The 24,880-nt window shown below is 36.7% G+C and overlaps 1 protein-coding gene across 1 annotated transcript; it reads right to left on the bottom strand.

Moving 5' to 3' along the window:
* Positions 1-927: 927 nt before the first annotated feature.
* Positions 928-24,143, bottom strand: LOC145776206 (MAM and LDL-receptor class A domain-containing protein 1-like). The gene is made up of 24 exons (XM_082587607.1): positions 24,068-24,143; positions 21,456-21,602; positions 20,457-20,725; positions 19,790-19,880; positions 18,033-18,284; positions 17,099-17,302; positions 15,980-16,150; positions 15,255-15,366; positions 13,872-14,031; positions 13,276-13,363; positions 11,797-11,913; positions 11,120-11,299; positions 9,283-9,475; positions 8,621-8,755; positions 8,090-8,211; positions 7,226-7,298; positions 6,564-6,721; positions 5,827-6,054; positions 5,114-5,260; positions 4,450-4,626; positions 3,880-4,065; positions 3,212-3,253; positions 2,231-2,395; positions 928-1,829 (listed from the first exon to the last, which is right to left on the bottom strand). The coding sequence occupies exons 1-24, from the start codon at positions 24,141-24,143 to the stop codon at positions 1,615-1,617; spliced, it is 3,708 nt and encodes a 1,235-aa protein (XP_082443733.1). The 3' UTR covers positions 928-1,614.
* Between the last annotated feature and the right edge of the window lie 737 nt (positions 24,144-24,880).

Below are 24,880 nucleotides of genomic sequence, written 5' to 3'. Positions count from 1 at the left end.
GGCAACAATCGGAAAACTTCACTCTGCAAATCTCGGTAACCGGCCCTGCGTCAATCGCCTCTACAAGTATGCGAAACTACCTGGAATAACCTATCAAGGCTTTGTCAGTCCGAGGATAAAGATTCAAACCCAAACAGTTGAAAATCATCAACGTGACAGCTGCTGCAACTCACTAGAACTAGACTACCTAAAGCAGGTGGGTTGCATACGGACAGTTGATTAGCCTGATTAACGTACCGAAGTGACCTACAGTATAATGAAGGGTTTCACCAGACACCAGGTTAGGTAGTGTCCGAGTGATTTCTTTTTTCGGCTCTAGTAATGCTGGTAGGTCTGTGTTCGATTTCAGGTCGTGTCATTACGAAAGACATAGTCTACCTTTCTATTTTAAAAATGAGGATAAATTGGGAAATTAGCTTGTTCAGATCGTAAACTGAAAACAAATGTTGTCGCAAAAAGACCTGAGCAGTTAGATAACGTCTGTATAAATCTACGTACCGTATCCAAATAATACCATTATTATTAGTCGTTATTATATGTTGGTAGTAAGAACAAGAATCAAGCTTCAGTCGTGTCATAAATATCTCCGCAATCATTTATATTGACCTATAAGTCCTCAGCTACTGTTTTCAAGATTTTGTGTGCTCTATTCCAATGTATTCTACCTGCACTGCTAATTCCTTTAGGCTTCATCTCTAATGACGCATGGGATGGCGCAGCGGATAAGACATTGGCTTTCCGATAATGCAAACCTGGTTCGACACCCGGCTTAAGCTGGTTGTTGAAAACGCCGCTCACCTCCACCTAGGGTGTAATAAATTGAGTGGGCGTAGTTGCTGAAAGAAAGGCAGCTGGTCACCCTATACTTTCTTTAGTACCAAAGGCTAGTACAAGTAGAACCTTATCTTCTCATAGCCGACACTTGAATCAAGTATGAGACCACCTTTACTTTTCACCAGTGACGCTTCTATAGCAATGAACATAATACCAACGAATTTGAGTCTGATATAAAATGAGCTGGACATCATCTAACTATCGTAGGCGACAGGACACGCATTCAATTTCAGGTTTTTGTTTTAGTAGTGGAAGTGCCTTGTGAATAAGGCTCTTGCTTACAACGGATACACTGCACTTCACAATATGTACAATCTTATGCAACTCCTTTAAATGAAACCTTTCAAACGAAATGAAGTGATTAAAATCTATTTCAATTGGCAATCGTTTAAAACCTTAATATATTTAAGAGTTATCGCTCAACGGTTGTAGTGTAATATTAATTATGTATTACAAATATTTACTGCAATATAATACTAATATTATAGTCTATAACAATACACTGTACATTCGTAGCCTACAATAATATAATACTGATATCACCATTTACCAGCTGGAAACATGTCAGCTGATTTTCGGATCATGTACGTACTATCTTTAACAAAAATAAAATGCTTTAAATTGTACAAAATTGGTGATTAATCACTAAAAAAGCCCACGTGTTTTTCATTAGCCGATTATTTCAGACTTTAAAAAAGTTGGTTTAACTGTAGCCAAGACATTTTAGTGGAGACTGTTGGTTTATTTGTAAAGTTACTAAATTAGAATGTCACATCCTTGCTACAAACTGTAGGCTGGGTTGTCTACTCCCGCGTTGTATGATTTTACGTAAATTTTCCTTTTTGATTCAATTTCAAGCTTCTGTGGTCTCCAAACCATGACATACAAAATTCCGGTCAAAAGGACAACAGCAACCAAAACTCCAATCACTATTCCAGCTACAGCACCTGCATCTAATCCGTTGCCGCCGCTAGGTGGTTCATCGATGTCAGAATCTAATGTAACATAGTTCATTTTAATACTATCAGTTTTAAAAGAAGTTTTAAACGAAAATTAATGTTAAACATCACTTGTTTTAGTTCCAAAACACAGTACAATGCACAGCTCATCTGCATACGTTGGATGAATGTCAAAATTATGTTTTAGCTTGAAATTGATACGGACTGATAAGAAAAAAGAGACCAGAAAATTGAAACTTGAAATATTTACAATTCAATTACAATTAAACTTAGATGACTATTTTGAAAAATGCAGCCAGTAAAATATTATTTTCGATGACAAGAAAGCAATATTCTTGGTTTTTTATGTATTGTGTAGTCTTGACAGGTAAGTCAATTGCTTTCTATCAGAATTTTCAGCATCACGTGACACAGAATATATCGTTACGTCAACATACCTGTTGTCATGGCTGCACTTTCTCTTGTTGTATTGGTTGACAAAACCGTTGAAGTTGTTGGCATTGAATTCTGAAGGGTTGTAGACGCTGTTGTTGTCACTGTTGCAGTTGTTGTCACGGTTGTAGTTGTTATTGCGTTGCTTGTCATCGATTGACTGGTGGTTGCTGCAACATTATAACCAAATCCAATATAAGACAATGTATAATAAAATTATAAATCATTGAACAAAATATGCAATGTGTGTTGTCGTGGTTAATTTACATGCAGTCTTGGTTATACCTCAGATTAAAAAAAATAAATAAATCTGTATTCCACCATGGCCACCTGGAGATGCGGCCTGATTTGTCACATTTTGCAGATTTTGATTACAGCTACTGCTAGTGTTTGACTGACATTTTCTGAGACTTTTTTACTTTTTGCTGTCTCCTAATTATATAAAAGCTTTTTGTTGTCTTGGGAAAGCAGTAGAAAATGAGAAAAAGTAAGTTGAAAAAAGCTGAATCAGACTGTTATTCAAAAATTAACAGTCTGACTAAAATCTTCCAAATCAAATTATCTTAGTTTTCCAACATGTGAGGATGTTAAAACCTATTGTGTCGTCTGGGGAAAACAGTAAAGAAGGCGAAAAAATATAATTTTTAGAAAAATTTATTTAAACATTCGCCCAAAGTTAGCAAAATCTGGAAATTTCTGCACAATGTGACAAATCAGGCCGTCTCTTTAGGCGGCCATGATTCCACTTATGGAATCAATCAAACTTACGGACTCTATTTAATTTTTTAGTTTTCCATCTTTCGCTGTTTGAAGATCGGTGGTGTAGTGTTACGATAATGTAAGCAAAACTTTATTTTCTGTTTTTCTCTCTTATTGTTTATCATAATACGTCACGTTTCACTTCACTGTTTTTCATATAAGCATTTTATTTGTGTAAACATACTAAAAACAGGAAAGTCATTCACGTTTTAAACACACATACTCACTTTTCATAGCTGTCGTATCTCCTTGAGTAGTGGTCTCGGGCTCTGCAAAAGAATCGCAACCTTTTTTTTTGCATAAATTTTTGCTTTCACAAGAAACGAAAGATGATTGAGAAATATCTGGTAATAAAAAACTTGAAAATATTGCAAGAAGATAAAAAAACAAAAACAAAAAAACATCGTCAGTGTTGTTTGTGTGCAATTTGTTAAAACCTATTAGCATGGGAAACTAGAGTCACTAAGAAGGAACGAGCTACAGGTTTGCAAAGTTTAATTGATAAAACGTACAATACAGCAAGTTCATATAGTTAACCCAAGGTTTTACAAAGATTTGTTTCAAAACTGTTGAACGTGACACCGCACTTTGAAGCTTACCGTACATTGTCGTAATTTCAACCACTTTTTTGTGTTACCTTTTTACATGCATAGAACGAAAATCGTCCAAAAAAAAGTAGGACCACCATCTTTATGTTACTTGTATGGATTGTGCTGTGTCAACGGAAATTTAAAATGCGCTAGTTGGAAATTTGTAGTGTTAGGCTACAACTTCAAAGCATTAATTAGAAAACTTCAAATACGCATAAATGGATTTAGTTATGCCACAATAGCCTACGTTTCATCTTAAGAATAAAAAGTGTTAAACAAGAATAAAAGTGGTGATATTGTCTTACGTTGAATCAACGTTATAGACACATCATCGACAGCAATATCTCCCAAATCAAGCAGATTTTTAACTACTTGATGCTCCAAGATTATGGCCCAATCCGTTGCTGCTTCAATGGTGTGACTGAACCTCAGCCATTGATTTCCTTGCTCCCCTTGAAGCCGTAAAATAGAATACTCCGGTTTTCCTGACTCTGAAACATTTAACATAATTTTTCTTGTCTTTTTTGGATTGGTTAAAAGTAGAAATTCTATTTGTTTATAAGTCAACAAGACTAGTAGGCTATTGGTAGAATTCAGTAACTTATGTATGTCTTGGTAAAGATAAGGTAAGACTGAAAGCTACTGTCTTTTTCTTTGCGCAGACCAAGCTATATCACTGCACTGAAAGAGTTAATAAACTACTGCCAGGATGTTAATAGATAATCCGGTTGGCGTGCGTCCGATATCTCGTGATTCGAATCTCCTACAAGTCAGCTGCAGTTGCGAACTGAGCAAGCGACTACAAGAACGTCCGACCTCTTGTGCAAATACAAGAATGCAAATACAGAAATAGAACTTTATCTTTCCACAAATACCTTGAATATATATGTTAAAAATTCCAATTCCATCTCCTTTCATGTGGTAATATAGTTCCAAATCGAATATGTTGTTTGCGTAGTCAGCAAGGTAAATGTAAGGTGAACGAAGTCTGAACAGATCTCCATCGTTTGGGTTATCGTGGGACAAGGAAGTAAAAATGTAGTACCCTTGATCTGTAAATAGTAGATTAGTTATGTTTTTAAGAGTTCCAACCCTAAAATGCTATTTGAATCTTTTCAATACACAAGAAGTACAGATGACCAGAACTTGCTTGCAATTTAAAAACAATCATGCTTTATTTTGCGACAACACACAGAAAAATGTATACGCTGCACAGTACAGTAAACTACGGATGCAACACAGTGGAAGGAACATATGTAGCCTACATCAAGTCAGCTGCTTCCATTATTTTGTCATGCCAATAAGTGATTTGCCGACAAATACCCGCGTGCTCTGGAGCGGTGTCGATCCCACGTCCTTTCAAACGTCACATAGACGTTCTCACCACTTAGGCTAATTACAATAAACTTCTTTTTCCACAGAAGTAGGATAGTAAGCTAACAACCAGCCAAGTAAAATATAACATATTTTATAACTGCCTAAAAACTAATATAGTTTGCATATTTTAATTGTCAATAACGTTTTGAAACCAAAGCTTACTTCTTGATTGGTAAGTGTGGTCCATTTGAGGGCCGCTGAGCGGATAACTATAACCTGGGCCAGTATGTATTGTCCAACTAAAATCCGATGTGGTGTCTTTGACCCAGTTGCAAAAAGATTGTCCTTCAAAATTGCAACTCCCTAACACTGTTTGAATGATAAAATCGTGTTAAAGGTGAAGCAGAAAGTGTACCATGGATGACAGGCATGTGCACTACAGCACAGAAAGCTGTAGGTACCATTTAACTACACACTTTGATCAAAACATTTTTGCACATGAAATTTCTCTCCTTGTGAAAATTGTATTAATGTGAAACCATGAAGGAAGCCAGCGGAAAAGTTTTTGAATAAGACGATAAGCCAAACTGTTTTACCAGGTGAACAGGTTTGATCGTTCAATTTTTGTGTTTCATCGCTTTGAATAAGTCCTGCCATTGGTGAAACAAGGCAAGTAAGAAAGGGAATATGTGCATTTTATTATTTTTACATCACTCGTCATCTTAAAGCCATTCTGCTTATTGCTTCCAGCAACAAGTAGTTTCAAAAAGATGACTATTGGTTAGTAATTTTTGTAGTAGTCTGATGGGTTATCCTCATTGGTTTGGTATTACAAGCAGCCAAGATTAATGTAAAAATAAATATTTCATCAAAAATATATCAGTTCAGCGTCCTCTGTAGCCTTGCCCTAGCTTGCCTTGTCTTGTAAACCTTACCTTTCTCACAATTATCACCAACAAATGTTGAAAGGCAATCACAGGAGTAGGAATTAAGTTGATCAATGCAAGTCCCCCCATTCATGCAGGGCTTGTAAACCATACACTCGTCGATTTCTTTCTCACAATCGACACCTTCATACCCATCGACACATGCACAGTTGTGAGCGTAGTCCTCCGAAGTACAAGTACCACCATTTTTGCAAGGATAGCTAGTACAATAATCGACTGAAATGCAAAACAATAAAATCTATGCTTCAGCCAAAATCGTTTCCCTACAATAAGGTAACTTACAAATACGGTGAGAAATTACAGTGTCATTGATAGTAGGCTACTGTACAACCTTTGTTCTAAAACTTCAACAAATCTGTTGCTAGTGTTTACCAATGTTGAAATTTCTACCAATGCGAAAATACTTCCAAAAACTGGCTTAAAATATCATGATACGTACGAAAGTACAGCACCTCACTCCTATACCAACGTGGTGCGGTTTCGTTGATTCAGAATTAACTTAGAAGTTTGTAACTTAAATCAGCCGACAAGACTTTTTTCCAGCGAGAAGGTAGATTATAGCGCAAAGCTATAGCCTAAACCCCATGATACACCTTTTTCCTTATCATCTTTAAGTTTTGCCCCATCAATCAAGTCTTCAAGTTGTAGCCCACGTATGCACACTCATCCCGAATGAAAAATTAGGTTACTTTGCTGATACATAACCAAGGTATTGAAAATTTTACTTTTGTCGCAAGTTTGATCAAGAAATCCACTCGGACAAAGGCATTGAAACATCCCGTCACTTCCAATCTCACATATTCCTTCGTTTTTGCACGGGTTGGGTTGACATGGCTTGAACACTTCACATCTTGTACCCCCGTAGTCGCTTGGACAGAGGCAGCTAAACACGAAATAGGAATTTTGCGTGGACTATTCTGCGAGCGGCTGATGCTTGCAAGGTCCAAATGAAAATATTTCTGAATCAATTTTAAGGAAAACAAAATATGTCTTGGCGCACGAATTCTTCGTCGTGATTTTCTTTCAAACGTTTTACATCACTACAGGCAGGCAGAAACCGTTATTGTGGATTCAAAAACCACTTTGATTGGAGTAAGTGTTTTCACTGGTCTAACAATCATTTCTCAATATTTATATTTATCTTTAAGATTGTAGACATCAATTCAATCCTTAAACTAAGCTGTAGAGCATCCTACTTGACCCATGGGTCAGTTTAGGGTCACTGATGCGGCGCATAAGTTGTCATTAACAGAATACAGCAAATAAATCAACCCCACAAATGAAGACAAACAATTAATTACGACTGGGTGACATAAAATTATGTAACTTTTTAACCATAACTTTGCCATTTTCATATGAAACCGAGCTATAGCCAATTGAAACTCACGTGAATGAATTCGCGTCTTCAGTAATACAAGTCCCACCATGCATGCATGGTTTAATGAAGCATCCGTCGTAAGCTGAAAAAAAATCATCAAAAATGTTATGGCAAGCCGTTGTGCACAATCTCGTAGATTTAAAACGAATGTAAATTTGAAAAATAATTTATATTTCTGCTGCAGGCTTTTTCCTACGTGGCCAAACGAAGCGCAGAATTTTTTTTTTATCTATAAAATTAATGCTTGTCTTTATATAGCGCTGTATCCATCGCAGAATGCGTTGCTCAGAGCTTTACTAAGCAGATAGTGTCAATGCAACCGTATAGAGGCGCAACTGAGCATATCTGCACTATAAGTACATCAACTGAGTACATCTACTAATGTTATGCTTTGTGATTCAAGATTTATTTGAGTTGGGGAGAAAATAAACCAATTAAACCTTTACATCCACTCTATGGATGTCTGTAAGTTCTAAGACAAAGTCGTGTGTTTTCGATAAACATCAAACTGACATCTGCACCACTTGGCCAAGCAGCCGATTTGTTGTGGCCTAAGTATTTGATTGAAATGATTTTAGGTTTGGTTTGTTGTAAATGCATTGATTTCATTTCACTCCCAACGTTAGATTGTATTTTCATAAAAAATGTTTCAAGTACTGAAACTTCTCTACCTGAGCATAAAATTAGCTTTGTAGTATTCCTTAATAGTTACGAAGGACTTTAATACTTTCTTGGGTAAAGTTAGTAGCTCACGAGCGGAATATCAGCCAAGTACGAATTAAAACTGTAAATTGCAAAAACTGCATAATACCGTAGACTCATTATTTGTATTAAAAACAATAACAGTTCTAAGAGTTTAATTTCATTACTTACAACATCCTACATCAGGAAGTATCTCTACGTCATCAATGGCAATGTCACCACGATTGTCAGAATCTATTAGAGATTTGTCTTCCATGGTGGCCTCAAATACCACCAGATAATCTTGAGGAGCACTGTGCAGTAAAATATGTAAATCGTCGTACGGAACAATGCAGTAAACAATATGAAGCACTTTATATGAGCTACTGATGTTGCAGAAATTCAAGAATAATTTTTTTTTTAGATAAAGAGAAAGCAATAGTTTTTTCAATTGAGTATTTCTAAGAAAATTTCAAGATGCTTCGCGCCATGACTAGAAACCTGGTGAGAAGAACAGTTGATTTCATATTTTTTGATAGGCTACAATTTTCCCGATACTGCAAAAAAACATCTATCACAGATGACTGCTATCACAGATGACTACTATCTTTCGAACGTCCTATAAGGTCATTCACCACTCGGCTTTGCAGCTGACTAAAAGTTGTGCTAAAAGCTATTTATTTTTATCACAAGTATTTAAAATAGCAATATGAAATTGGCTACCTAATGTTTACTTTGATATTCGTCCATCCGTCTCTGTCCCCTCCCATTTTTGTCCATATTGGATTGGCCAACGGTTCATTTTCAAACTCGAGATAAACAGCTAGTTGTCCCACTGATGCCCCAAACATGTAGTACCTGCCAGTAGCACATATCAATCATTTATTGAACGTTTTCATGTATATGTTTATTTTTACAGAAAAATACAATGTTTGTTTCACTCGTAAAACATTCTCGACAAATACCATTAACGTACTGCAGAAAAAACGCGAATCAGGATAATCTTTTTGCATGGACAAGGATTACAAGTTCCCATTATGGTCTACTTTTAAAAAGCAACAAAATGCAGCATACCAAAGTTTGCAAGTAGAGAACCGTTGAAGGATAACTATATTATCTAAACGTTCTCAAACTTTTATGTTAAAACGTGTTTTTTTCCTGTCTACAGAATAGTTTTGCACATTTATTTGAACTACCGTGTTCAAGAATTGTCTAGTAATTTCAAGCCCGAGTTTTTTTTTTGCTGAAAACCGACTTAGATAAATGATAAACTGCGTTGTTATGTTAAAAGTACATATTTAAAGATACTCATACTAATCAAAGCGACGTCGAAGCAGTTGAAATATCGTTGAAGTTTAATATTTCTACTATCAAGCATATCGTACCAAAAACTGAGCTGCGTACAATCATTTCCACTTTTTGGAACTGTGGGAGTTTTCACACGGGCTTTTTGGTCAGCTGTTTTGTCAGTAGCATCCGCATACAAATAGTAGCCTGTGCTTCCCGTGGTGTGGTCGTTGTCTGGCCCAGTTTGAGCTGAAGGTGTTTTTCCAGTATTTGTTTCCCAATAAAAATCTCCTGAAATGTATGTAGGCCCATGGTATTAATTAAACAATTGAGTGATTAATACTGGAAATCTTCAGCTCTACCCTCTTAATTAGAAAACTTCTTTGGAAGCTTAATTCTTACAGTTTCGCTTACTTGCAGAGGCTTTAAACCAAGGACACAGCAGACCAGGTAACTCAGCACTAAGATTAACAAACGAAGCGACGTTTACGCCTGTTGTTGACAAGTTGTTGCCTGTAAAAGCTTCACCACAAGGCAACTACATAACGTGAGCTGTCCAGAAATTGGTTGCTCAAGCGCATACCCAGATAGTTAAACCAACACTGTTTGATTTGCTCTATGTCAAGGGTCTTCATCCTTTTTTTTCACCGCAACCCCTCAGAGCACTCAACGTAGCCTCACGACCACCCTATAAAACTCTTCAACAAAAACAGATTTAATGCCAAGTTTTACTAAATTTGTTTCACGACTACATCCATTTTTGTCTCATCTCCCTGTTCTAATGCAAACTACTAAAACCAAAAACGTCTTTTCGCGATGTTATAATGGTTTTATTACATTTCCTCCTATCATTATTTCCATTTCCTATCAAGCTTGGCAAAATTATGGGAGAAAAAAATAATGATGATAAGTTACATTTTCGAAATTTTATCGACTGAATTTGCTGCAATCTTTTATAATTTATTCAAATCAGCTTCGATGAGATGGTTGGTGCGGCATTTTTTAGCAAGCTTGAAAGAACTTTTAAACAAAATAGCCTACGCACTGAATTTTTTCAATGCGTTGGAAACGATACTGACACGTCTATATTTGATATGGGATTCCAAATAACCTTGTTTTGCCATAGCGTTATTCGTTAACTTTAGTTTGCACAAAGCAACGTAGGCCTACAAGAACTTTCGTAGGTGAAAAATATCGACTGCTTTTCTATTTTCAAAGTCTTTGCAACGTCTGAAAGCTTTATAGAATAACCTCATGTCAAGTTCCCTTGAATGGTCGATTGGGAAAAATACAGTTTTTAATCTTTTTCTGACAAAACTTAATTGAAAACAACACACTGGATTTTCAGGCTTCTCGCGACCGCCAGGTTGAAAACCCCTGCTCTGTATTCATACACAAACAATCAACTGAGCATTCAATATCGACATTCATCTTCCTGACAGTCAATAGCGGCTTGCACTTCTTTCTCGGTGATTATAGTTCATCTGATCACAGTTATTTTTAAACCATAAAAACTGACAGTCGTTGGAGTAGGTTCGTTGTAGCAGTCTAAGCTATGCAGGATCACAAAAATCATCTGTAGCGTGCAACTGTTTTTTCAGTTGGAACATCATTACGTCAATTCCTTGCCAAAAATGGACAACAAACAGTTGGCACTATTTTCCCTGAGTTGAAACTTTGTTGTTTCATTACAAGCTATCGTGAGTACGATATGGCAAACAGGTAACTCTCAAAGCAAGCTTTTTCGGGAAAAGCCTTCAAATTTTTCTATAGCCTAAATTTACACTGAACAAACGTAGGCCTACTAGCCTGTAGGCCTATGATAGGCTAATTGTTAGGCTACATTTTGTGCTATTCTACAGATCCCAAAGCAGGTCTAAAGCAATAAGTTAATCGTTTCCCACGTTTTTAAAAACGAATAATCAAGTCAGTCACCTGTGTGGTCATCGTCGTATCTACATCCCCCTTTGTCAAAATCTTCGAAGTCACAGCTTCCTGTCCAATGCTCGCAGTGTTTTCCTACGTGCAAGCTGTCGCAGACACAACTGAAATCCTTCTCTTCGTCAAAACATGAACCTTCGTTTTGACATGGGTTTTGCAAGCATAGGTTGGAATCTGTAACACATAAAAAGATTTGTTTTGGGCTTCGGAATTTGTTCAATAGCTTCATGTTACAGTAGGCTACTTAAAACTTTTAGTTTCTTTATCTCTGCAGGACGCAGATTTATGTAATTCCTGATGAGGACACACGTACGTGTCGAAAACGATTGAGTTATTATGTTATATGTTATGTTATATGTTATATATTTTTTGTGTGTACATAATGTTAAACCTGCTAAGGTTACTTTGTTTTGCTTGTTTATGGTTCAAAAAAGCAAACTCTTCACCAAAGCTTTACTTGAATATCAATAAAAAAAAACTTGATTGGTTAGCTTTACAGCATTTTCTGCATATGAAACATTTAGAGATAACTTCTTTCCTAACTTTCTTGTATTACAATGGCAATAAAATTATTCATGTAGCTTACTCTATAAAGTTATTAGCATGATACAAATATTCACTTTCATTTTTATAATTACAAACACTTCTTTCGTCTAAGGAAAGCAACCAACCTTCGGTACAAGTCGTTCCAGTCCACAACTCACTGCAGGCGCAAGTATAACTCCCTGCGTTGTCTTCAAAACAAGTTCCCCCATTTTGACAAGGCCTCCCAGAGCAGTGTAAAAAAGCTGCAAAAGACATTTGCTCTAATTTTACGTTACTTGTAAAGTGTCCCAACGCTTTTTCGTACGTGTAGTTGCCAAGATACTACGACAATTGATAAAAAGGTCGTTTTTGTACTCTTTGTTTGTTTGAACTGTTCCTGGTTAAATTCTTGTGTTTAGAAGTAAACTTTTTTTTGGCAGTATGGCTTTTAGCGAAAAGCTTGCTTTTAAAATGTGGAGAGCTTAAACAATTTAGTCCAGTGAGAAAGGTTGATAACTCACGTTTTTTTGTGTTTTTTTTAATTTTATTCACTTCCGAGAAGTGGCAGATCTAAGGATTGGGGTGATCGCTCCCTTAAAAAACACAGTAAAGTAACTTTATTCATGGTTGTATTTTCATGGTCGAATTATTGTAAATCTACTGTACAAACATTGTGTATTGTTAAAATCGCCGCTGCTACTTGCTGGATCCGCGACTGCCATCGTGTCGTGTCATGTAGGCTATGGAATAATAATTTATTATACTGTAATTAAAGTGCAACACCTAATTGCACATTTTCATACGAGTGTAACACGACCTGATTAAATATCACTTTATCTTTTGGACTAGCTTACTTTCTTCTCTTTTTTTTGCAGAAGCGGATTCTTCTTTTTCAATTGCCTTGCCTGAACCAGGCATCGACGGCCTCAAATAAATAATTACACCAAATATTCCTATTGTATGTTGCATGAATAATTGTTTCTGTCTTATCGTTAAATTGTTTCAGATGAGTTTGTCTTTGTCTGCCAGATGCCCGCTTCCCAAAAATTGTACCAGTTAAAGAGAGATGCTCCAGTTTTTGGTTTCTTATTATAAGGCCGAGAAATTTATATTGTTTACCAATGGTAAGACCTTATCTTAATTATTTGTTGCTATGTTAGTATTTTTTTTATAGGTAACGAAATTTTCACATCTGCTCAAAAGGTCTGTTATAAAGCTTCTTCTTCATTTAATGCTATGGGTTTTGGTCATGGTCGCTGTTTCAGTCAATAAAACCTTTAAAACCTATTGCTCCACAGTGTTGATGTGTTTCCTGGTCTTAGTTAGATGAACAAACTATAAGAAAACATTCATTCTTTGCTGGTTTCCTCATCCAAGAGGCAAAGATGATGTGTTTGACAGGTGGTGTAGTTTGTAGTATGTCTCTCTGTATTCAAAACATTTTCTAACCGGCAGTTCGTCAAGCAGGAATTGGGCTAAGCGTGCTTTGTCCACCGTCGACCATTATTGTCGGCCGTCCACCAATATGCAATACAGTATAATCTTATTTCAGAAATTTTTGCTACAAATCAATTAAAAACGATTAACTTTACTGCTTTGTTTTGGTTAAATAACTTTATACTCACGGCACACGTCTGGGCTAATTGTCACATCATCAATTGCAATGTCTCCTCTGTACGTAATAGCAGCTTTTGCTACACTTTCGAAAATAATCTGAAGGCATAAAAGGCTGATATTTTATTCGTGTCCATAACAATCAAACAATTGCGAAGAAACAGACACCTAAACAACAAACTAGTAAAAACTGTAAATCGAGACAATAAACTGATTGCAACAATAATGGAGGACTTCTCTGATATGTTGTTTCAGAAGTAATAGGAAAAATAAAGCGATTTTATTAAAATACTCTAGTCTAGGTTGTGCTTTTCTCCTATGCTTTGCCGTTTCTTTTTGCATTTCGCTTTTCAATTCAGTGTTTAGATCAGTTATTCATTTTCATTGTAGATATGATAAGCAGTTATTTTTTTGGTTACTTGATAAGGGCTAACGTGTGTATGGCCGAAAACGTTTGTAGCTTATAGCTTATGTTCAATTTTAATGGATTATGTTAAATGCCGTGTGGTTTCTTGGTTGCATATGTCTGTGGTTGAAGAAAGTGACCTCTTTACCAAAATTGTATTCTAGTCTAGGTCTATGAGAAAAAATGTTGTTTAAAACTTACCGAATAAGGAACACTGGAGCTTAATTGAAACGTTGCAGGCAGCCACTGGTCTTGTTGTTCTCCAGATATTGTCCATATAGGATTAGTTTCCAGTTCATTATTCCCAGTACCGGAGGCATATACGTTAAGTGTGCCAACAGTATTCCCGCTCATATAATACCTGACAATCGTTTTTTAGCATTTGTCACAATCAATAGGCATACCCCCACGGCAAGCTACATTATATGTTCTAACAAGTGTGCTATTTTATTTGTGTAATTCTTGCGAGTGTCATTGTTCTACAATAACCTTTATTTACGCAATAGCTTAGTACAAAACTTGCTGCTAGAAGATTTTGTGTTTGTGGGATTCTGGAAACGTCTTTGACTTGAAGACCAAAAAACTCCAATGACCAGAAAAACCAACAAGCCTTGGCACGGTACTAGAAAGGGCACTGGTTCGACACCGCTCAAGAGTATGCGGCTGTTGTCTCTATTCTATTTGAATAAGGACCTTCTGATGATCCTCTTTTTAGGTGAAACAGGCTGTCAAGGGTTTAGTAGAGAGTAATAGCTATATTTGATTTAAACATATAAATAATATATTTTTTGACGTTGATCTGCACCAATTGTTCCAATCTTGTGGCAAAATGTATGAGAATACGGTAGGCTACGTTTAAAATTGTAAGCCATTTGTCATTTGTTGAAAGCATGGCCGGTGGATGATATCAATATAGAGTATAGACAGTAAAATTTCAATACAATTTTTCAATTAAATTTTACCACTATTTAACAGTTCAGTCTATGATGTAGCCTACTATGCACTTCTTTTAATCAACCATAAGATCCTATAAAAATTGAACTATAAGCGGTTTTAACAAATCCAACAGATGGTCATCTTTGTTCAATGGTTTAGCTACTGATTTCTGATTAAAATATAACTTTGCAGATTTCCTATATTGTGTCGTTGTGATCTTCTATGCCTTTTAAAAGAAGGAAGCTAATGGCAAATACCCGCTGCAGGAATAATATATCGTAAATTAGACTCTTGTCAACACGAAGAAAAAAGTGTTTGAACCGTTACTTTGATTGTGCGGCAGAAAGTAGGCTCCATGTTGCGGTGCAAAACAAATGTTTCATCAAAGAACTTGGCAGGATCTCTGTTGGGCTACGCCAGCGACCAAAGTAAAATGAAACGAAAATCTTTTCAAAATGTTTTACTCGGTTGAAAGTAAAAAAATTTTTCGAGAATTGTTTTATCAATCGTTTTTTAAAGTTAAAGTTTTGACTATATACAGAACAAAAAGTCAGTCCAGAAAATTTCCCTACCCGTACGTACTTTCGATCCAATTTGATGTTCCGATTGTTAGTTTTTCATTAAACTGTCAAAATGTTTATAACTCACCAAAATTTGATTTCCGTACAAACATCAACGGTTTGAGGGCTTAACATCGGAGAGTAGAGAAGAGCTCTTTCTCCTTGTTCTCGAGACGTTGAATCCGCAAACATATACACTCCTAACAAAATAATGCCATCAACAATGAAAAGAAAAACTATGGTGTGTTGCGACAGAGACAGATTGATCTGAACCGGACAAAATTGGACCAAAAGTTAAAGTCAGGGCAAATCGTATGTTTGGAGATCCCTGCAATATACGCCACATGGCAGAAGATCTCTAAATCAGAGCATTGATGTTAAAAATTTGTAGTAAAAGCATGGAAACTAAATGAGAGCGGTTTAAATCTGGAGGGTTCCGAAAAAGATCCAAGTAGAAAAGGGTGACATTGTTTGGAATAGGCTGCCCAATACTGTAGTTTGTCCATGATCAAAAAGTCAAGAAAAGAAAACAAAGGTTACTAGATGTAAATTGATAGCACGAGATACTACAATACTCAAAATCGCATAGTAGGCTAATGCAACTGTCTGTTTTCTCATGAAGAAATCAGAATTAAAAAAAAAAAAAAAAAAAACTTAAAAAAGCAGCCCTGCTGCCATTGCACAACAAACCAATTATGTTTTAGCAATTTAGTGAATGATTAATTTTACATTTGCCAGTGTTCAACTCTGAATCCCTGGTTCAACTGAAACCAACATAGACAGAATTATGATTTTAAATATTTAGCTATTCACCGTCTCCTGTTGTATGATCTCTATCTGGGCCTGTTCCAAAGCTTGGTGTAGACCCTGTATTTTCTTCCCACTCATAGTCAACAATTGGTGTTGTGCTGTAGTTGCATACTTTGGCCCCCAAGTCAAAATTGCATTCCCCAGCAAGTAATTCGCAGTTGTATCCAGTCCATCCTTAATAACAGAGTTTTAAAGTTTTTTTTTTTACCTTTGACCAAGGCCCACTGTTGTCCGGAATGACCCAAACAAGCATAGCTTAAAATATTACTCATCATAACATACTCATCATAACATATAAAAGCCTACCAATTTAGCACAAAGCAAACACAATAGCGAGTATTATAAATCTATCATATGAATTCCATTTAACAATCTCGTTTTGATGGCTGAGCTTCAACAAAACCAGCATTGACACCTTCACTAAGTGATCTGTCGTGTCTCATCATAATTACTTTATTGTTCTATCGACTGATACTGTTCAAAGCAAACAAAACATATATTTGTGAAGAATTTGGTTTCCAAAATGAAAAACTGCCTTTCCAACATCTCCACCATCACTTAATTCCGTTTGTTTTATGTTGATACAGAGTTTCTTGGTTATTCTCTGAACCAGTGGTTTCCACATCAAGGATCCCATTTATCAAGTAGGCTATTATCAAGTCTACAAAAAAATTATCTCAAAATTTTGAAGACTGGTTTTTAGTGCTTAAATTATTGTATTTTCCCTGAAAATAAATGCACTTTCAGACCCCGTGAAACTAAATAACCCCTTGTTACGGTACTAAACAACCCAAAGTTGTTTAGTACCGTACTAAACAACCTAAAGTTGTTACTAAACAACCCCTTGTTACGGTAGATTACGGCGTGTTTTTAACTAAGAAAGCTGTTTCTATGTAGATCTGGAATTGGTCTAGTAAAGATTTGCACCGGATTAAGAAGCCTAAATGCGAAGTAAACATAAATCCATAAAGAAGAGCAAAGGTAGCAGACCATGAGCAGTCACATTTTCAAATTTTGTTACCCAGATTGCAAATCAGTTTTTTTTTTTTGCAGACGTTGAAGCAATGCCAAAAATGACTAATTTGCTATCTTGGTAGAGATCGTAACTAATGAATGCACAACCTGTTTCACATGAGCATGTGTAACTATTCACAAGATCATTGCATGTTCCATGAACACATGGCAAGGGAGCACAGTCATCAACGTTGGTGTCACAATAGCTTCCCGAGAAGCCGGGCATGCACGTGCAGTTATATGTAACTCCCGTTGGAATGCAAGTGGCTCCGTTCTCGCATCGGTGAAGTTCAGGGCTAATGCATTGGTCGACTAAAGAATATGCATAAACGCAGTTAAACTTGTGAAATTAAGAATTATTCCTTATTCGTCAACATATTAAGAATTATTCCTTATTCGTCAACATAATCTTTATCCTTGGACTGACAAAGCCTTGATAGGTTATTCCTGGTAGTTTCGCATACTTGTAGAGGCTCTTGACGCAGGACCAGTTGCCGAGATTGACAGAGTGAAGTTTTCCGATTATTTAAGTGTTATTGCCGGGAAATTATTCCATTCATTAGGTGCCGTTGAATGGAGAGCAGTCCTGAAATGCGTTGCTCAAGCGCACACCCCGAGAGTCGAACCAGCGCCGCGTGATATTGACCCAGAAACGTAACCACTCGGGCGGACAGCTTAATAAAAATAAACCAAGCAGGCCTAATGTTGAGCCTTAACATTTAATGTAAACCCATATTTATTACTATTAGCTAATCTACGCAGCCTACATTATGCATAAAGCTTATTTCTCTTTACTGTCTTTTTTTCAGTAAGCTAGAAACTTAGCAATTCTTAAGAAATATACTACAATTAAAACGGTAAAATGAGTTGTAGGCTATGGCAATTAATTGTCTCGTAAAGTTTGAACTTTAAACAACGAATCCAAAAGTAAATGAGGAATGTACCGTGGGCATCGGAAACGCAATAACCAAAAAGTAATAGACTTTCTAACTATCAGAGTGAATAAGCATATCTCTGATTAATAAACCACACAATTTCTTACTGTATTCGCAATCATTTCCATGAAAGCCCAAATCGCAAAAGCACTGGTAACTGTTGACAGCATGCGTGCAAGTTCCACCATTTTTGCATGGGTTCGTTGCACATTCGTCCACATCACTTTCGCAATGCACACCTTCCCAGCCAGGGAGACACTTGCATACGTAATAATCGTCCGATGACGTGTCGTCTGTGACATCAATACAAGTTCCTCCGTTCTGGCACCAAGAAATCGTGGAATCGCACACTAATGGTTCTGCATTTGGAACAAAAGATCTTGTCATAAAACTATTTTCATTACAATACTGCAGTCTTCACAAAAACATAGACTTTAATTTGTAGATTTTCAATTATCAACTTCCCATGTGAAGTGAAAGATTATAGTTTTCGATTTTTTTGTAATTCAGTTCAAAGTTGTTTTTGGTTAAAACGTTTTAATGAAAGGCGGAAAATTTAGAATTTATATATGTGCTTTGAGACTTTACCACACAGTGATGAATTGTATTGTTTGTTGAAAGTTTCATCACAGTGTTGTGATCTTGTGTTACATAATTTTCTAGTATTTTTTACGTATATCTTTCAGCGTGAAACTTGTAAAACACCTCGTGTTTCTGATGCCAGCTTGGGATTGGATTGTATTCCTAAATATAAATTTCGGCTGATCAATCAGCGTTTTGCTAGGCTTTTCTCAATTTGAAAAGCTGCGGTTTTTTCAGGATAAAGTTTATTTGGTACCAGCCCAGTGACCGAGTGGTTTTTCTTTCTGCTCTGGTGCTGGTAGATCTGAGATCGATTCCAGGTCGGGTGAAACCGAAGACTTTAAAAACGGTACCGATTATTGCGTTCTTTTTTGCATAACGCAATGAGAATAAGTCGGATAATAATGTGATGACATGTTCAACCAGATATAAAATTAAAAATGAGCTCTGTCGCTAAAAGATCTTAGCTGCTGTAGAGCGACAATAAATAAAACAATAACTTTATTATTTCCCTTCAGTCCGCGTTGAACCATGAACAGTTAAAACAATGAACTTGAAATAGAGTACATTACATTCAACTATGTGAAAAGAAATTACCGACATTTTATCACTTGTCAGTTATTCACTTAAACGTGTTATCGGGGAATAAAGGACTTAGCTCTCTAAATCTCCGAATTGAAGACTTCTTAGAAGTTGCTAGAGGTTACTCCAAATCATAGCATTTGTACCGTGTAAGCATTTGTAGCATTTGTATTCGTAGCATTTGTAAAATTTTAGGCCGTGGTTAGGCCTACTCCAAATCATAGCATTTGTAGTAACCACGGCCTAAAATTTTGTCTCTAACTTTACGCCCATTCTGATTAAAAAATTATTTGTCGATCCGACGTGTTTTTATTTCGTTTTACTTTTTTACCTTCTTTTAAAAGTATGAAGCTGGTGTATAGTTATGTAAATTAAATCAAATATAGTTATTAGGCCTACTATCTAAATCCTTGACAACCTGTTTTATCTAAACGGATCATCAGAAGGTTCTTATTCAAATAGAATCTAACTAGTTAACAAACTAGTTATGTAAGTTTATTTTTTACCTTCAGTCTATGATTTCTTACTGGTTAGGAAAAAGAAACCAAAAAGAAATTTTATAAAGATATAGGCTACTTTGGGAACTTATTAGCCTAATTTACATTTATTTTCTAGCTGCGTAACCTTCTTTTCATGCAACCTATGCTGCCTGATGTGCAGTAGAATAAAGTGCAAATAGTTTTATTAATCGGCTACTTACCGCAATTCCCAATCTCTATCATAATATCATCGATTGCAATGTCTCCAGTATTATCCAAGATGCCTAACTTTGCAATGCCATCGAAAACTAACTAAACACATAATTGTATTGGCTTTAGAAACATGTAACGTGGGCAAGTTAGATCAGCTCATTGATGATACAGGGTGATCAAACCTAATATGAATAACGCAATTAAACAATTACAATGGTGTTGCTTTATGTTTAATTTGCAACAAATGCGTTTCTAACATTCTGCATTGACACATATTGCTCGTCAATAACTTATCTGGTCTTGAGTCAGTGTTTCAATTGATATTTTTCTGAAAGCCGAGGAAGAGTGCACAGCCAAAGGAACTCGTACGGCTACAACATTTTATGATGTAATTTGGTTATTTTTAGCTAACACAAAATACTGCATAAGCAAAGGAACGAGAATGTTATTACTGTACAGTAAATTTAATTTCCAGGGAAACAAACTCATGCCTGTTTGCATACGCTCCTTCTCTTTCTATACGAAAATACACCTCTGCAACAAAAAACTTTTATCGGGAATTAAGGTTAGGCCTATAGCTTAACCAACTGTAATCATCTTAGCCTATTGCACCAAGTGTGTGTAAAATAAACTACTGTATCTAACAAAGTGCTACACCTTAGACTAGACATATACCTTAAAGTTTTCGGGAAGAGTCACGTTAATCTCAGCCCGCATCCAGCCTTTCCCTTGATCTCCCGTTACTCCCCATACCGGATTTTGATATTGACTTTGAGGAGATCCCAAGACAATATAAACGTTGAGAGACCCAATATCATCGCCATACATATAATAATAAAATGAAATTGTGGTGCAGGTTTGCATTGCCACATCAATCTGTGGACTTATTGCTCTTGCCGAATCCCCATTCTTTGCTCTGCTTGATTCCATGTACATGTATCTTCCTAGAAGAGTACACAAAATATCACAAACCGTTAGCGACATTAGCTAAACTTTAAATTAAAACACTATCGATCTGTTGTTAGCGATGACTGTCAGCACAGGTAGGCTACAATATAACTTTCCAATTGATGAGATTGACGGTCACATTTTTGCCTTCACCGAGCTTCAGTTTCCATTTAAGGAGGAAGCTTATCCGAGTAGGTACCACGTTAGAAAATTTGGTCCTGTTTACGTCGAAATACGCCGGCAGATTTTGAATTACAGTAAAAATGAATACTATTACTCTGAGTTGGATTTAGGTAAAGGCAAATGAAGCAATTTTCCTGGCTCCTCTGTTATAGAAGCCGTCCCCTTTAGGCTTTAGTTAGTATATGCGTTTTTAATTTCATATGCATTTACGATAGGTTATTTTTCGAATTTTTTCTTTCGAAATAATTTTTACCAGATAACTTGATCAAATCAACAACAATGCCATGCAAAAGGTGCTAAACAATTATAGACAGAGTAGGCTATTTCCAAAATATAACTGAAAAAATTGCAAATTTGAAATTTTTGTCCCTTGTAATCTAACCAAATAAAAACAAAACTGAACTGAACATTGTCAATATTCGATTTCATCAACGAAAAAAAAGCAGTCATTTTGATCCGCAGAGTCACTATACTTTGAGAGAGCACTCAGTTTACGCACTTTTCTATTTCTACGCTCACAGTAGCCTATATTCAGTTATTCACCAGTTCCAGTTGTGTGGTCTGCATCTGGCCCTGTGTGATCTGTTGGAGTGGAGCCAGACACTAATTCCCAACTCAGCTCGCCAGATGGATCGAAAGTGAATCCACAACCATCAGTTTCAAAGTTGCATTGGAATGGAACGTTTTCACCTAAAAGTAATTATTTGAGCTAGACTATAAAGGATTTTAGGACTTTCCTACATTTCATATGGCGACTCTGAATGGGGTAAGCTAGCAACAGGGGAAGCAGAAGTAGAAGAAAAATAAGGAACGGAAAAAAGCAGCTACACTATACGAAATATCTACTATAGCCTAGGCCTACTGCTATCTACTCTACTTCTGAGCACGCTTTAGGTAGGCTACTGTGCATAGTTTAAAAGGACACATTGATAACATTTGGATGTGTTATCAAAGTGGGCTACACTGTTGTGGAGACTAAGAAGAAGCGTAAAACGGAAATGATGGACTTGAGAAAGTGCAATAATTCACATTCTTTCCAAGTAACCTCCTAATGTGATAAATTTATTCACTAGACCGGTTTGATCGATCACCAATCCAGTGAAGGCATGCATCACATTGAGTGGCCGTACCGCGATGACTTATAAGATGTCAGTAGCCTAAGCTTATTGCTATTTTCGTCAGAGCTGAAGCAGGCCCGTAGCCAGCCGGGGGCCAGGGGAAGCTTTGCCCCCCTCCTGAAAAAATTTCGCCCCCCTGGCAAAATCCCAACATTATCGAGCAACAGTTACAATTATAATGATTTTGCCCATCTTTCCGGTTATAGAGCTCCAACCTAGGCCCAATTAACTACAATTGTTTTGTTTAGTTAACAGCTAAGATGATTAAACAATTTCACCCCCTCCCCCCTCGTTTGGCAACCTCAACATGTTCAATTCAACCAAGGCTAACACGTGTTAGGTTGGTAGAAAAATTGTCAGAAACTGTGTAAAATGAAAATGTTTTGGGAAAGAATGATAACCTAACAAAGAGGGAATGGTTTTCCAGCAGGCCTACAAACCGGTAGCCTACAAATTAGGCTATTTGATATCAGCTGTCGCTATTCTCGGTACCATACCTAATTCTAAGGGTCAGTGCTAACCAATTTGTACAGTGATAAATCGCAAAATGTGCAGTGGTAAAGCAAGTGGTTTTAGAAGACAACGCATGCAAAATATAAACCGTAATCTTTTAAGCAGCGATTATTTTTTCTCTTCAATCCAACCAGTATAAATAAATTTTGTTTCTAGTTTTCTGATCTGTGAAGTGTTCAACCTTGCAGCAGATATTGCTACATTTGGATCTAGCACTGCTGTTTGTGAGTGTGGATTCTCAATGTTAACAAGGGTTGACGCTCCCACTAGACGGGGCATGTTACAACCAAGACAGGCAAACTTGGTGCTTATGGCCTTTGAACATTCTGTATCGAAATCTATCGATTTAGACTTGTTTGTGAGACGGTTTGCATCCAAACATCCGCGACTGCAATTACAATAGACTAGCTCACGGATGTATAGGCGGAATGTAAGCATATATATCAAAATCCTCGGCACTAGCTTCTTCGAGCCAGTTAAAGTTTTTGCTCATAACAAGTACCGCTATTTATACAACAAGTTAACAATTGCTGTGTTATGTTGGTCATTGTGATATGGTTGCCGTGATTAACTAGAGGATAAAATAAGAGACCAGTGTTGGTCTTAACACTAATCTGATATATTGCAATTTTTGTGGATACCTGTATTTAAGAGGTTAAAATGCCAAAATCATTTAAATTTTTTCGGCCCCCTCTAACAAAAAGTTGCCCCCCCCCCCTTGCTCTGCGGTCTGGCTACGGCCCTGAGCTGAAGGCTACCAGTCCAGAACGAAACATTTAATTGAGTAGGCTATTAGGCTACATTGCAAGTACAGTGCCCTATGAAACAACTTGGTCTACATCTGATAAAGCAAATCAGATAAGTTACCATTATACCAACACTTTTGTTCTTGTTACTCACTAATCTGTAATTGTTAGGCCTAGGTTCTTATTATGCAGCCTATCCACCTGATATCCAATGAAGACAGAAGGAAATTACGAGCAAGCCTAAATGGAATTTCATCTCTGTTGATCACAACTGTCACCAGGGCATGTGCTACAACTTTCCCAAAAATATTGCTTTTATTTACGCTGTTCATGATTACAATAATTTGCAAATGACAAACAAATTTGTTTGTTTTGAAAATAGCAACGCAATGTGTTCCATACCTGCCGTGCATTCATTTTTAATTAAACGATTTTGACCACTACGAAAAACAAACATTTACTCACAGCTTAGTTAATTTTTTATCGATTTGATGTCAGTGTCAGCAAGAAAAAGAATTAGCCAGATTGGACATTGCTCGATTCCAAGCAAACATTAGGTAGCTTTGCAAGGGTGGTATCCTAACAATTCCTATCGCACGCCGACCTAAGTTTTGAACTACTCGTTTACTAATGTTTAATTTGCCATTAAAATTATGCTGCAGGCAAACTATCCAGAATCAAGGGAAAAAGTACTGTAATTTTTCTTATAATGCCGTAGCCAACACCGCTCGTGAATGTATAGCCTAATCAAAATGGGTTGACCTGGCTATCAAGTAACCTAAAACAGCTTTTTCTCCTAGTGGGAGACCCTGAGTCTCGAGCCTGCCTTCTGGCAGACCCGATGCAAAAGTCATGTTCGCGGCACGCAGGTCAAATTACTGCCGATTCCAACCATTCCACTACCGGCCGCCTAAGTTTTTTGCCTTGCGGAAAAGTCCAACCTGTCTTCCTGGTCCGCCATTCTTAAGTTTGCGGGCGGGTCCTATGGAGTTTTCGATCTACTCTCTGCATCTATCCGTTCGATCACTCGCTACAAGTGGGTGCCACGACCTAAGCTGGTGGACCCACCTCGCCGGTGCATCGTCACCCCAATCTCATGTGAAAATCGTTTTCTACAACCACAATAATCTGATCTTGATGCGTGATATATTTCTTGCTTCGCATACGGAATATTTTCCAAATAAAATGCGAAAAATCGAAACACATGGACGATTTCTCATAACCAAAACACGCTGATCTCATTCGGACAATTGAAACAACTGTAAATAAGTATTCCGAGAATCTTGAATTAGTAATTATCATACGCAACGTCTCCGTTACTAATTGAGTAACATTCCTACTTGTAGCAGTAACATCAACACGGTAGTTATTCAATTTTGTAAAAACTACAGAAATTCTGCTGAAGAAACAGAACAGTAATATTTCTTGCGACACAAAACATTTTCGAGTTAGAGCGGTGCAATGTAGATTAAACAAAAAAGCAGCCCATTGTTTCAAAAGCAAAAAAAGATTTGGACCAAACCAAAGTTCTACAAACCTCAGGAGTTTTCCGTGTTAATTTTGTCTCAAAAATTATTTTAGTAGGATAATT

The sequence above is a fragment of the Aplidium turbinatum genome, chromosome 8 (genome assembly GCF_918807975.1).
Source record: "Aplidium turbinatum chromosome 8, kaAplTurb1.1, whole genome shotgun sequence".
In the NCBI taxonomy this organism is placed as follows: domain Eukaryota; kingdom Metazoa; phylum Chordata; class Ascidiacea; order Aplousobranchia; family Polyclinidae; genus Aplidium; species Aplidium turbinatum.
Note: the sequence above shows the minus strand (reverse complement) of the source record. Positions and strands in the feature narration are given on the sequence as shown.